This window comes from Glycine soja, chromosome 2, assembly GCF_004193775.1.
Source record: "Glycine soja cultivar W05 chromosome 2, ASM419377v2, whole genome shotgun sequence".
Taxonomy (NCBI): Eukaryota; Viridiplantae; Streptophyta; class Magnoliopsida; order Fabales; family Fabaceae; genus Glycine; species Glycine soja.
Window position 1 is genome coordinate 9363474 of NC_041003.1, and position 16040 is coordinate 9379513.

At 34.3% G+C, this 16040-nt stretch overlaps 1 protein-coding gene across 1 annotated transcript; it reads right to left on the bottom strand.

The window, feature by feature from the left end:
• Positions 1 to 11256, bottom strand: LOC114385870 (receptor-like protein 4). Its single transcript, XM_028345921.1, has 9 exons — positions 10619 to 11256; positions 9472 to 10527; positions 8612 to 8762; positions 8020 to 8091; positions 6588 to 6656; positions 5780 to 5848; positions 4099 to 4176; positions 2896 to 3101; positions 1 to 671 (listed from the first exon to the last, which is right to left on the bottom strand). Exons 1-9 carry the CDS (start codon positions 10761 to 10763, stop codon positions 565 to 567), a joined length of 1953 nt encoding a protein of 650 aa, XP_028201722.1. The 5' UTR covers positions 10764 to 11256; the 3' UTR covers positions 1 to 564.
• Positions 11257 to 16040: the final 4784 nt, after the last annotated feature.

Sequence of the window (16040 nt, forward strand, 5' to 3'; positions counted from 1 at the left end):
TTTCGAAACTATTGGTATTTGTCACTAAAGGTTTATATAGCATAAAAGAAAATTGATATACAAAAATATTTTGGTGCTCAAGTTACAAACCTCTCAAGTCTGAATAGAAAGAAGATGCTCGAAATACAATGTACAGTAAAGTTCAATCACTTGTCTTTTGCTACATAGATCGGTCTACAATGTTAGTGTCAATCAGACTCTGTGCCACGAAAAAATGTACACTAATTTGTGACTCAAATTTCATAAATTAATGGGTTGTACCTATCACATATTCAGCAAAAGTTGCGGCTAAGTATTGACATAACAGGGTATATGCTTTTTTTTCGTGGGTCAAGAAACAATGTGACACAGAGGGGAGCATGCATGGTACAATAAGTGGCTTCCAAAAACCTTGACGAGACAAAGAAAGTTGTACGAGAAAAGCCATTTCTTTTCTAAAAAAGCTGCAGTGTTGTTCCATCATTTGATGCTGCAACACATTCAAACCCTTTCAATAAGCTGTGTCGTTGTATGTTTGGCCAAAAACTATGAAAATCAGTATTCCATTTCCATTAAGAAAAATGGTTATTGTGTAGTAAAATGTGAAGGTAGTCCCTTGGCGTGTTGACTCTCCATCTCAAGAACCATTAAGGATTTCTGCCTTTGATACCGGTTTCTCTTGGTGGCTAATGCTGCATGAGAAACCATAAAATAGTCAACAACACTTAGTAGAGAATCTTAAGCATCAAACATATCAGAGATCATTCTAAACCCAAACATTTCTTGTCATTTTAAGGAACTTAAATGGTTCCATACTGAACAAATAGATTTAAGGACAGGATGTGTCTATTAGCAGTCCTAAATGAACTCATCAGGCTGAAATAGTTATTTAAAGAACTAATATTTGGGAAGGTTACAATTTACAAAACTGACACTCATTACTCATCAGTGACAATCAGACAACCCTAAATTATCACCACAAATCTAGTGTTTCTGAGACAACCAAACACATAGAGATTGATTGTTATTTTATTCAAGAAAGGATCTTATCCGGAGACATCATCATCACTAGTTTTGTCAATTCAAATAATCAACTATCAAATGTTCTCACCAAGTCATTGAGAAGGTCCTCGAATTAGTTGTATATGTCATGAGCATGCTACATATGAATTTTTAAGCTCCATCTAGAAGGGAAATGTATTTTTTTTCCTTTTGAAAGTAAGATATCCCCATAGCAGGATGCCATTATTGTATGTATTATTATCTGTATTTATGATTCTAATTATTAAATAAAATAAAAAAACCTTCGCTTTGTAATTCAGCCACTTGTGAAACATATGTTCCTGACTTCTTCAATTACCATTAGGAAATTCTACACAGGTGTAATAATTTTCCTTTGTCCTAAGATTAACATGGTAGTTAACAAGTTATTTATTGTACTTTGATTCCAAACACCTATCTTAGAAAGTTGGTTGAATGGACTTAGGAATGAATGAAGAATTAATGATTAATAAAAAATAAATCAATCAACTCTTGCTAATGAATTTGGGATCTAATGATAAAATTAACTTGCTAGAGAAATTGAATGAATAAAGAAATGAATTTCTTATGTTATTCACTAGGTTAAATATTTGTGATAGCATATTGCTGGGTGTTAACCCAAAGCTAAAATAATGGGGGAAAATATTCTAGAAATGAGTTTAAAGTAATGTCATACTCTAGAGTTAACACAAAGCTAAAATAATGGGGGCAAATATTATATTATTCTTCTAGTTGTTCTTAAAAGTAAAAGATGTTATTTCATGCTATTTGGACATTAAGGAGCATTGCAGGATGCCAACCTTGATCAGTAAATTTATTTGACTAATTTACTACCTTGATCAGTAAATAAGAAGTATTACTTGCTAGCCTTGATTACAACATTAATTTGACTAATGACTGGTCTAATCTTTGCTTCTTTTTTTTACAGTTGGTCTAATCTTTGCTAAAGAATTATTCTTTTATATTTAAATTAGAGAATTCAATTTAATAAATTAAATGAATATTTATGAGTGGAATATGTGTGTGTACATACACACGAATAATTCACCAAAAAAAAACACATACACTATATATACACAAAAACTACATTCACTGGTGTGGGTGGTGCAGTTATAACAATAAAGATTATTTTTTAACAATTGGGGTCAAGTGTCAAGAATTAATGGCAGTAGGTTGCTTCTCAATTTTTAAAGCAAAAATAAATTCTTCAATGCAAACTCGACGTTTTTGGTTTCTAGAAACATGATGGTGCAGTGCAGACTTCAAAAAATGGTGTGCGGGCACGAGATTCAAGCTTATTGACAATCTATAACAAGGATAGACCAAAATATGGCTCTACCAATTATAATAAACAATGGAACATGACTACAATAACACACATAAATGCCAAGGTAAAACCAGATTTGTCAGTACTAGGCCAATTCCACAATACACTGTCAAAAATTATGGTGCATTAACACTACTATTAAAAATAAGGAAAAAAGAAATAAAAATAATAAAGTGGATAAGCATAACAGTCCATGGGTACAACAAACAATTAACAACGAAACTATTGTAGTTTCTCTAAATGCAAGAAACACAAATAAAAATACTACATAAAAATCAAATCCTATTTTCTTAAATAAGATTTAATTTTGATTTGCTGACCATATAAATACTTTTACTTTTTCACTATCAATGAATTAATTCTGCTACCATTCAAAAAAAAGTTAAAATTTGAACTGTTTGTAATAAAAACCTTTTGGTTACTAGATAAATAAAAATTCTAATGTGTAACAGAAAAGACAAGAAACCACAATAAAAAAGTAATTAAAATCATACCAATTGGCTTAAAAAAAACTTACCAGAAGAAAATCTTAATGAAATCATACTTACATGTTAATTCATGAGGTAGAGCAAAGTCATAGTCATTCCTTCTTCTCCTAATGTAAATATAGACCAGCAGCAGTATCACACAGAAAACAAAGAGACAGGACAAGCCTATTGCAATTTTACCCTGAGTAGATAGTTTTCCATTCTCCCAAAACATAGGACAATCTGGCAGAGATGGTACACCACACAAACCTTTGTTTCCAGAGAGACTGAACACAAACAAATCAAATTGAAGATGTCAGAGATTATTTCTCATTGAATTATATAATTACATTTAATTGCAGCTTTAATAAGTACAGCCTGACACAATCCTTTGGTGAATTATTAGAATTTGGACTTAGAACCTAATTCAACCCTACAAAATCGGCTTGTAAGGTGAGGATTACCCAAGCCTTATAAGGACTACATTGATCACATGTCTAGTCGAAGTGGGACCTCAATCCGACTGAGAGTCAACGTCTGACACTACGAAGTTTCACTCAGTTTTTCTGGTCAGCCCCTCCTTAGGTAGCCTTTTCTAAGACACTAGCAACTAACATTGAAAGGCAAAGGCCACAATTAAAGAAGGCTAGGAGTGACTGCAATTAAGGTGATTTTCCAAAAGATATACGACTTTAGTACCTATAATTACAACCCAAGCAACTCAGTCCACAACTAATGCCTCTGATTAATTCCCAGAAGGAAAAAATGTTAGGAGGAGCATCCATGTCAGATTTGAAATGGGCAATCATCTGATTTTTGTGACTTCATAAGCATACTTTTCACTTTTCAGTAAAATAAAGCCATTGCATAGTCAGTCCTTTAAAGATTGAAGGTAAATCGAAGTTGAGGATTTCTGAATTCTGAAATCATCAATTTACTTCAACTTACATGAATAACTCAATTTGGATATCCTTACATAAAAAATGATTGTACAGGCAGAAAAACATTGAACAATGGAAAGAGACAGAAGGGAAGGAAAGTTTATGTAAAGATCTGGCATTGAAGCTAACTTTGGTATTAAATGCCGATGGCAAATGATATCATGAGCCAAGGTGGGTTTAGCTCAGCTTAGCAGTTTATTTTAAATAAGTACACACATGGACAAACACAAGAAAAACAGACAGGACCTTATAGATAATCAAGTATGGAAGTCGCGCAATAGTTCAATCTTAACACATTATCCAGAGGATTAAAGAATAAAAATATTGAATGAAAAGGACATACTCGATAGCTCCACCATGCACACCAATTGAATAAAGTTGCTCTGGTACTCGTCCTTCCAATAAGTTAGCATTCAATAGCCTGACATGATAAAATGAATTAGAAAAACGGACCGATATAAGCAAAAACTGTCAGGTGGGTAAAAGGAACACCTGCTTAAGACTCACTAGACATAAAGTGTTATCTACCATTTCTTTTCTACAATGCCAAACCACTTAAAAAAGAAGAATAGCAGTTTCATTGATGACTTAGGAACTTAAAAACAAAATAGTCTTTTCATTTGAGGAATACGGAACGGAATTATCAAGAAATTGTCGTGCTTCTCCCTATTTTACAATTTTTCTATTCAATAAATTGAATAGAAAAATTGTAAAATAGGGAGAAGCACGACATGTTATGTGTTGTCCCAAACAAATATAACTGCAATTTACAATCAGAATTCATTTTTTCTGGTATCCAATTGAATTGGAATATGGAATATCATAATAATGATAGAACCGGGATGCAGTTTTTTATATTCCTTAAAATGAAAAAAATCTTGAAATCCGGGTCGAATTTTTCAATTCATTTCCATTTTGAGATTATAATTTAGATTCTATCTGTTTGTTTTGTTGCAAATTCCTTTCTTCGAAGTTGAGTATAAAATTCTATTTTATTTATTCCTCTTTTCCTAATAGGTATTTCATACACGGGATTAGTTAAAATTTCATGTAATTCAGTATAAAGAACAGAAATTCCAGTATTGCTAAATTGATTCATGTGATTTGATGAAGAATGGCAGCAAATCGGTGGAATATTTTTCGATAAAATTCACAGGGAAATTGAAAATGCTTGGGGATGGAAATGAATAAGATGCAGTTTAATGGAATGCTGTATAACACTTATAATTACAAAAATCAATGCACAGATTTTTCTACTTTGATCCAGTGGTTCCAGTTTCCAGATCCACTACAAAAGAAGTAATCAGACCAAATTTAATATTGAGAACATTATGTGTATGCATTTGTGGGGGAAACAATATCAACAGAGAAAAAACAGCATGAAACATCTATGCTCTAGCTTGAGGGGGAGTGTTAAGAGTTGTTCAGAATAAAAAGTTTTAGTATGTATACGGGCTTGACCCATGTGCTTGTCTATACTTAACCTAGTAATTTAATTTGGGGGGAGCTACACATTGTAGAGTACCCAATTACAGTTTATTCATATGTCCCCATTCTCTCTCTTCACAATGAGAATAAAAAGGAATGGATACTTAGTGCACAGCAGGCAGCAGCATGAACAGATCAAGGGAATGATTTTAAGCAAGAACATCCGTGCATCTGCTCTCAACTCTAGATTTATCTTTTTATATTCTGTATTTTCCATTCTTGTAAAGAGCTAGTATAAGTTGGTTTTGGTTTTATCAGTAAAAAATCATCTCTATCAGATTATAGCACCTAATTTATGTCTCCACACCACCATTATCTAAGTATTTAAGAAAAGGACAATCACAATAAATATAAGGGTTTTGCTATAATGAACCTGTAAGAAATAACAAGAGCATTCATCAACAACCTTATTTATTTAAGAATGAAGGTATTAAATGTTTATAATTTTCATTTAATAGTTTTTACTTTTTATTCCTTACTTGTGTCCTAAAAGTACACATCAACAAAATCCTAAATATAGTGCAGTAGGTACTTACACAAGCTGCAAACTTGAAGAGGCCATACTATCTGGTATGGGGCCTGTTAACTGATTGTTGGACAAGTCCCTACAGTATATTTTCAAAGAAAACAATTAAAATACTAGATAAATAACATTAGATTTATTTACTAACAACTGAATTGTAATATTTACACAACTTATTCTTTTCATTAAAACAATTTACACCATTAAGTGACTCCAGAATTTACCATGTGGTTTTTTTCTTTCTACTCCTAAAATTTCTCTAAGACACGAATCATAAATTATTTTGTTACTCAAAAACCCCATAGAATTTGCAAATTGATTTTTTATTGTGTTTGGATAAAAAAAATGTTCAAAATTTTTAAAGATGACTTGTTTGTTGTAACTTGGAATAAAGTACTTATGCAAGAAAAACATATACTATGCATATATATGATAATATTCCAGTACATATCCATTATGGTCCTTCATTTATAAATGAATAATGCAACAAATTGATCATTCAATTTCAATTTATGGTATCCGATTGTACCTTATAGTAGCACCAAATTGGTACCTAAAAGGACAAAACTGATGGCATTTAATCAGAATGATCTATTCAATATTTCTAAAGGTGATATTTCATTGCTTCTGAAAAGCATAACGGACATTTTCTCTTCAATATATAATACAATAGCAAAAGTAAATGAAAGAAATATCTTTTACAAAATATGAATTTTAAGTGGATAAACTTGTCTACAGCTAATCAAACAAAGGACTCCAATCAGTCGAGTTCTATAAAACACTTTGCATAACATCTAGATAAACAAAAACCCAAAACTTACAGGTGTATCAAGGATTTTTGACCAAGTCCAGAAGGTATTTCACCCACCAACAAATTAGAACTCAAATTCCTGAAAATTAAAGAGAAGTTACCCAATGATAGAAATCAATATAAACATTACTAAGTTTGTCTTGGAAAACACATACCGAAAGCATAAACTTAATGAATTACAATCTACTACAGAAGTATATGGGCATCTATGATAAAAAAAAGTCCAGCCAAGATGCAAGTACAACAAGGCTGGCACAAAAATATTGAAGGAATTTTATCGGTGATTTAAGAGCAGACACAATTTAAAATAATGTCCATTTATCAAATATGATGCAGGAAAGGTGTTACTACATATCATGATTGTGTCAACATGATGTGCCATATCAGAATATAAACAGTGTAGCCACTGCAAAGAAAACAAGTTTGGTTGAATGTACCAAAGCTGATCACATTAAAAATGAATAATCAAACTAGCAAGTGAAAAAACTAGTATAATTGTACAACTTTACAATTTTAGGTAGGCAAATCAAGTCTACTCACTCACAAACTTGTTTCTCTGAAACCAGCAATCTATTTGGAAAACCAGTCACACAATCAAAGCATTTTCTGCATATTGTGATCCAACAAATCCAGGTTGTGACTCATGAAGGGGAAAATTGTTGTTGCAAATCCAGGTCATGACTCTCGAACTCAAATGCAGGATCAAATCATTTCTTCAAATCTGTTGTAATCTGTGCTTGCAAGTTTCAAGTATAACCAAGTTTTGTATGTGTTCTATTTCTGCTCCGCTTCCATCTGTTTGTTTTTCATGTACTGTTTGTGCTCAAGTTCTATCATATTCTGTGGTGTTTAATGTATTTTCCCAACTAACATTATATTATGCTTGTTTTATTGGGATGATGCATAACTAAGCACAGTTCTGTTTTTAGTGTTTCATTTCCCAAGGTAAAGTTGGAATATGTTTTCTTGTCCCCATTGCAGAATGTCCAGTTGAGCTCTATTTGTGTTCAGTTTTTTTTTTTTTTCTCATTTTGGCGTTAATACTTCTATTTATTCTATTCATTTCATGTTAGAAGGAGTGGCCTGTGTAAGTCATTAAAGGTCAGAGGATAAGGACTAAAGGTTTTGTTGATTTGGAATACTTACTAGAAGACCATTTTTCATTTTTTTATTATTTTTGCATCGTTAAACTTTTATCATTTTATGAGTTGAGTTTTTTGAAGCTCCATAAACAAGAAGTTTGCATAGACAGTTGTGTTTGACAACCTCGGTTCTGATAGAAGAAACAAGTATAAGCCAAGCAAAAGATAATGAGACCATAATAATAACTGCAGACTATGACTATCGCTTGAACATATAAACCAAATAGCACCTCAAAACATTTTAACCACGTGATGTGAAAGATGACTAGCATATGTAAACATTTGGCTGCTGATACTTACAGGCTTACCAAATCTGACAAAAGACTAATTTGATCACTTATGGACCCTTTCAAGCCTTGACTGCCCAAATCACTGAAATGAAAATTAAAACAAGGATAAAGTCAAAGCAGCTTTAGGAGAGGAAATAAATCATAAATGATTGGAGAACTATTGTCTGAACAAGAAACAAATTGTAACTTCCACCATTTTCTTTTTCTTTTCCTAGTTTCAGAGTGCATGAGCTGAACCCATAAACTCCTACCTACCAAGGTATTTAGGGTAAGGAATATTGATAAGCCCAAAAAGTGATTGGCAGAATAATTTAGATGAGGGAGAAATACTATTTTTAGTTTTGTACAAAAAATAAAAAAGAAGCCTTTCTGATACAATGATATGGCCACAACATATCATGAGCACTTTAGACTCGCCCACCCCTCTTTAGTCACATGATAACTACCACACCACAGCACCACTAACCTTACACAGTTTCAAATGTCAATTATTATGAGACTTTTTAAGTAACTCTCCTTGTATACGTAGCCATAATTTTCTTTCCCATAACCAATTAGAAGATCAATTGCATAAACTAAGAGAATGGAAAAGGAATGCATACATTTGACTGATCACCAGAGCAGTATTATTCTTACTCGTACGGCAGGTAACTCCCTCCCAAGCATCCCAATTAGTAGGAGCACAAGGATCACCATTCCAACCCATTCTTTCGGGTACCCGCAGCGAATCTTTCAATGCTTTCATGGCAACCACTGCACCCAAACAAAGAAAATGAAAAAAGAAAAAGTCATTCACTTACCACAATTCTCCAGTCAACAAAATCTTGACCAAGTCACTCCTTCCCCATTGTTGTAAATAAAAAAAATCATTACCCAAAAAGAAACACCAAAATAATTGGTAAATACTAACTATATTTGCAAAAAAATCATAAGCCATAACCCCTTAACAAAGTTTCCAAAAATGCACCAATTCATGCATCAGTTCACAGTGGCACACAAAATTATTACCCAAATTTTTCTTAAAAAAATCACACACACCAACCACCAAAATAATCGGTAACCATATTCACACAAAATTCGTAAAAAAATCATAAATCATAACACCCTAACTAAATTTCCAACAACACGCCACCTCATGACACCATATTCCCACACACAAAATTATTAACAAGACACCAAAAGAAGAAAACAAAATCAGATTCCTTCTAACCACCACAGTTTCCAAATACGCATGCAATGCAATTCAAAAAGAAAACCTCCCATCTCAAAACAAAAGTAAAAAAATTCATCAACAATACACCAAATCAAGAAAACAAAACCCGATCCCTTCAGGACATCAAATTTTCCAAAAATCATACAGAATTTAAATAAATCAAAAGCATAATTTTCAATCCCTCAAAATCCACAAAAGTGTCAAAAAGTAAAAAATAAAAATAAAAAAAATCAGAAAACCACCACTCACCTTGTTCCGGAACAGTGGAAGGATCACTCGGCACCAAAGCGTAATTCTCAATCCCACAAATCAGAGGCGCACCCACCACACCCACGAGCTTCACACTCAACACGCTGCTACTCAAATTCTTCACAGTGTGATGCCATGTAAACGCAGCAAAACCCCCAACTTGCTTGTATATATCAACCCTAGTTAAATTATCATCGTTGATATACACATCAAACACTCTTTCTCCCACCCTTCTCACCCTCTCTTCAATTTCTGCAAAATGAAGCCACACCAAGTAATCAAGCTTCGCGTCCACGCTCAATTCGTACTCCAGAACACCACCGCCCTCCTCCGCCGTCGCCGCAGTCTGGTACAGCTTCTCCGGGAAGTAATTCGGCTTCTGTTCGGTCCCGCTGATGCGACTCCGCGTCGACATGGCGCGGACCTTGCTCCGGCCGGTTCGAAAGTCCGAATCGGACTGCCACGACCGGCCGAACCGGTCGGAGTCGTTGGAGAATCCCGGCCCCCACTGCTTGGAGCCGCAGGAGAGTCTACCATAGTTGACTAAGACGCTGTCGTTTTTACCGATTGCGGCGGCGTCATAGGAGGCTGGATCGGCGGCAAAGAGCTCAATCGAGGAGACTACCGGAGGATCAGTGGCGAAGCTGTAGAAGCAAATTAGGGCTTCCGAGGAGGCGGTGATAGTGGCGAAGAGGTCAGCGTAGGCGCCGTCGCGGGCGAGGGACTGGGGCCACGGGGAGCGCCAGGAGAAGACGACGGTGGCGGCGATGGCGACGTCGAAGGAGGGAGGGTGGGACCGGCCGTCGTAGTTGTCGTAGACGACGAATGTGCGGAGGAGGTAGCGGGAGGGAGGAAGATTCGGAATGGTGTAGCAGTTCTTCTTGCCGGAGGAGATTGGGAAGAAACGGAGGGTCTTCTCGTGCCCGTGGCGGAAGCGCAGCGGCTCCGACACGATTCCGGTGGCGCCGCCGCTGAAGTAGCGGTCGGAGAGCCACGTCGTGTTGAACTGGTCGGTGGAGTTCGTGGGACTTCCACAGTCGATGTGGTACGACAGACCTGCGAATAATGAAAATTAAAAAAATAAAATAAAATATTTATTAACTAGTGTTAGTGAGAGAGAGTTTTGATTGCGTGCGGAGAAGCGTACCGGATGGGAATGATGGAGAGGAAGGAGGGAGAGTGGTGGAAGTAGTGGTGCTGGTGAAGAAGATTATGCATAAGAAGATTGGGAGAGTGTGAAAGAGAGACATTGTGTCTCTGTGTTTTAGTTGGGGTGATGATGCTATGGGCATAAAGACATAAAGGAGAGAGAAGTGGAAGTGGCTAATGTAATGTAATCTTTTTTTTTTCTATGCTTAAGAAAGGCCACATCAGATGTTACCACACATACTTTACTTAATCAATCGAGTTAACTTTTTTTTTTCTTAGTAATGCAATGCAATCTAAATCTAATCTAACTTAATGAAATGAATGGGGAAGAGAGAGAGAAGTGGATAAAATGTAAGCTAATTCTAAAGCAATGAAATGAAAGTGAAGATTCTAAATGGTTAGAGCATAGAGAGATGGTGTTTGCGTGGTTTACTTTATCGTTTGTGTGCCGTGAGCTAGAGGGTAGAGAGAAGGAGTGATAAATTTGGTGCCCAAAGTTTTGGCACTTTTTGAGTTTTGGTTTTGGGGGTGCTTTATGGTGAGTTAGTGTATTTTGTGGTTGGAGCTTGTTTGCTTCTGGTTGAAGGTGGGTGGAAGGTATAATGAGAGCGAGGGACTACTAAGAAGTGAGAAAAATTGGCAATTAGGGGATCCTAATCGTGTTAATTATACAAAATTGGTGAGGTTTGGCTCTTTAGTTACTCTACGTGAGTGAGTGTTGGTTGTGAGATATTGGTGAACTAGTACTTGATGTCGAAATCCATAAATGAAGCTTTTTAGGCCAATAATGATAGTGATTAGCTTTGCATGCACGTGATCATACTCAAGCCACCGTTTCTACAATGAGAAAGTAAAAAAAAAAAAAAAACATCAATTATTTATACATTAAAATTTTAAAATAATTAGGAGTATATATTTATATATATATATATATATAACAAAATGTGTAAGTATAGTAAATTTTGATAATTTAATTCTTACAAATAAAAAATATAATAAAAAGATATACTATGAAAAGAATGTGAAAAGGAGATATAAAAAAATTTAATGTTTATATACTAATAATATAAAATAATTTTATATTATTATTTAATCACAAATCATTATTTATTTAAATTATTTTAAAAGTTAACAAATTTATCATGGTGGATTGTAATTAGATGATTGTGTAAATTCTTTTACGATATAAAACATTTTTTTTCAAAAATAAAATAACAACTTTTATTCTAAATTATAATTATAAATTATATAAAAAAGAGAGAAATAAAAAAATATGTGATAATACAACTAATATAAAATAAAAAACTGTCGAATATGAATTATATTCTTTCCAACTAGATTAGGAAAAAAGTATCTTTGTTCCCAAATGTCTACTTCATTTGGTTAAAGAGGCTATTGTTTTTCAAAGAAGATACTATTCAATTCCTCCGTGAAATGGTCCCTGGTGGACAATTTAGAAATGGTTTCTTTTTTATAATTAGTTTTCTTTTATAAATTTTAAATCGGTGGGTTATGGTCAAAGTTTATGAAAGTTTATGGAATAAAATAAAAATTCAAGATTTCTACATAATAATATCACTCAACATTTATAATAACTGTTTAGGTTGTTTTTCTCTCTTCTTTCTTTTAATTGGGTAGTTTGATTGCCTTATCTAAATTGTAATTGCAATTGCATTTAATTTATTGTAATCTCCCATTTATTTTTATTTTTAAAAGACAAAATATTATTATTATTATTACTATAGCTCAGTTCAAAGCTTGTGCCTGAACTTCATCATAACAGCTAAATATAAATATTGTGCACCCACCAATATAATACAACTACAAAATAAAATAGCAATTACGTACAAATATACTTTATATACTTAAATTTCCTCTCAGCCAAAGATCCCTGATCATAACAGCAGTAATCTTCCATTTACTAAAGAGACAACGAAATTTTGTCTGTAAAACTTGGACTGCGGAGTCAAATTGTTGGTTGAAAATTCTTACTATACAAATAAGTTAATAATCGATTAACCAAGTTTAATTTTTATAGAAATGAACACATGAAGTCACCTTCCAATGATCATTTAATAGCTAATAAAGGCAGCCGGTGAATCCAGCGGCGGTGTCAGGATAGGCGGCAAATTCGCAATGTTATTTGCCAGAAAAAGCGGTGCAAGGAAATTTTAGCTAAGTTTCTCAGTGTCTCTGTAATGGGTTTTAATTAATCAAAATTACTGTTTGTGTGAAATTACTTAGTTTAAAAATATTTTTTAAAAAGCCCAGTATCTTTCTTTTTATTTTTTGGACAGAAAGCATGATGACTGTATATTCAAAATTTAAATTTAAGATTTTTAATTAAATTAAAACAATCCTATATATAAAAAAGAGAATGGCAAATAAATACTTCTCCCCTGAGTCAGAAGTTTCTCATCCTGTGAGAAGAGTTGTTCTTAGTTTTCCTTTTCTATCAAACAGTTTTCCAAGCCCTAATCTCATCCAACCTACCCATTATCTTTTGTAAAACCTACCCAGTTTCCCTACAGAGTTTTCGAGCCCATCTTTATGGAGAATCCAAATAACGAAATTCCGCCATTAGAGCATGATGAAGTTGACCTGGAATTCCCAAATGACATTCCAGAAGAGGAGAAAACGAATACTCCCTTGCCTGGTTGGCATATTCCTTACAATAAGAACCATTTGCATGTGTCCCCTTCATGAAAGAACGTTTAGCGAATATATGGATGTCGGATGGAGGTGTTTTCATCTCATAGATTGTTGAAAGCCTTGTTCCTTTTCATATTCTTCCATCATGTAGATGTCCAAAGGGTAATTAAAGGTGAACCATGGATTTTGACAAACGTTTACTCATCCTGAGTGCCATCAAAGAAGGAGAAATCCCAACTGTAGCTCTTCTTTTCTACGTGCCTTTTTGGGTTCAAGTCTACAATCTGCCCATTGGTTTCATGTTCCAAATGATCAGTCAAGGCATTGGAAATTTCCTATATGTGTGTTTGGATGAGAAAATTTAAAATTCTGATAAATTTAAAATTCTAAGAATTTCAAATATTTTAATTGAAATTTTTTATTTTCAAGATTTTGTGTTTGGATAAAAAAATTAAAATTGTGAGTGTGAAAAAAAATGGATGCAAAGAGAAGAAAATATATGGTTGGTGTGCTTCCAAAAAGAGAAATATTGATGCGGCATGGGAAGTCACAGGGGAACCAGGACACGGCGACATATATCACTACACCCGACCACAATATTTGGTCAACAACACAAGGCATGGCTAAGGTCATTCGCATCGACAAGCACCTCCGTCGTGTGATGGGTAGTGACGGCTGCTCCCTTGACTGACGGATACAGTTCTACGTGTCCCCTTACGCCCATTCCCGATCGATGCTCCACAAACTCATACAGTGTTTCTTGAAGAAGAGGATTAACGGCGTGAGGAAAGAGTTGTGAGTTCAAGAACGAGATTTTGGAAACTTTCAAGTGGAAAAGAGATGATGAAGGTTATAAAGGAAATACACAAAACGTTTTGGAAGATTCTTCTATCAAGAAGAGAATTTCAATTTCTCACTTTTTAGAAGGAAATTAAAATTTCACATTTTTAATTGTTTAAAATTCTGCTTTAAAATTTCAAAAATTTAAATTCTTCATAAAAAAATCCAAACAATGAATTTTAAATTACAAAAATTTAAATTCTCTAATAAATTACTTTTCTCAATTAAAATTCTCTATCCAAACGCACTCTAAATGAATTCTCAGAGTATGACGAGAAGAATAGCTGTAATTTCTGGAGACCCTAATGAAAGTTAGGGTTTTGATCGACGTATGTAAACCCCTAAAGAAAGTGAAAAGAATCAAAAAGTCTGGAGGTATTTTAGTTGAGGTTAACTTCAAGTATGAACGTTCGGGAATCTTTTGTTACGTATGTGGAATGATGTGGCATGTTGAAGAATCCGGCCAGAAATTCTTGGCCATGAAAGAGGATGATGGAGCTTGATCACTTACGAATGCCATATGCATAACTTCTCAACAAACTTCATGATTAGTGTTGAAATCTATAAGATTGGCTCCCTTACCTAGCAGTTGAATGGTTTCTATGGCATCCCTGACAGAGAAACAAGGTGTGACTCCTAGGACATCCTCAAACATATCTCTTCCCTTTCTTCGCTCCTTTGGTGCATCTTTGGGAATTTCAATGACCTCCTCTCTCAAGATGACAAAATTGGCTACAATGAACATTCAAATTGGCTCATTCAAGGATTCTGAGAAGCCTCTGTTGATTGTAACCTCCATGACCTCCCTACGAAGGGTTACAAATATACGTGGGCTAGACAAAAAGGCAAACCAAATGTTGTAAAAGAAAAACTTGACAAAGCTATGGCAAATGATGAGTGGATTGATCAGTTTCCAAATTTTCGTGTCTTCAATACCATTGCCTCCAAATTTGACCATTCTTCCATTCTTCTCAAACTTCACCATTTCACAAACAAAACCTACCAAAAGCAATTTTGCTTTAAAAATTCCTGGTTCTCCCACCATGATCTTCCACAAACTGTTGAACAAGGATGGTCAAATCCCATACACAATGACCTCATTTCAAAACTCAACAATTGCTTATTTGAGATGAATACTCGGGGATGTCAAATTCCAACTGAATTTGTTAGCAAATTGATACACATCGAAGAAAGATGGAATTTCTACGTGAGTTTCATGATGAGGAGTTAACAAAAATATAAAGGAATGAGTGACAATATGAACTCTTTGATTCAACAAGAGGAGGCCTACTAGAAGCAACGAGTAAAGTATTACTGGCTAAAAGATGGCAACATTGTCAACTCAAGTTTTTTCACTTGTATGCTTCATCCAGGAAAAAAAAAGAATATCATCTCTTCTATCTCATGTGATGATGGTAATCTTTTCATCAGCCATCGTGATATCAACCATGTTGCTAGGAATTATTTTTGAGGACTTTTATTGTAATGATGTTGCTGATTTTGATTCAATCATTAATAATATTATGTCTTGCCTTTGGTATGTTGGTAATCTTGATTTGCTTGCCCCTTTAGATGAGTACAAAGTTGCCCTATTCTCTATGCATTCAAATAAATCACCTAGACTAGATGGCCTTAACCCTATTATCTATATAAAAAAAATTATGGCATTTTTGTGGTCCTAAAATTTTCTTTGCAACTACCTCCAAGCTTGAAAATGACAACTTTCCTTCCCAACTAAATTCCCCTTCCATAGCCCTTATCCCAAACATTAACAACCCAAAGACCATGAAAGACTATATAGACCCATCTCCTAGTGTAATGTTATTTACAAAATCATCTAAAAAATCCTAGCCAACTATTTCAAACACCACCTTAATAAATGCATTTTCCCATGAGTAGATGTCTTTGTAGAGGGCCGTTCCATTCTT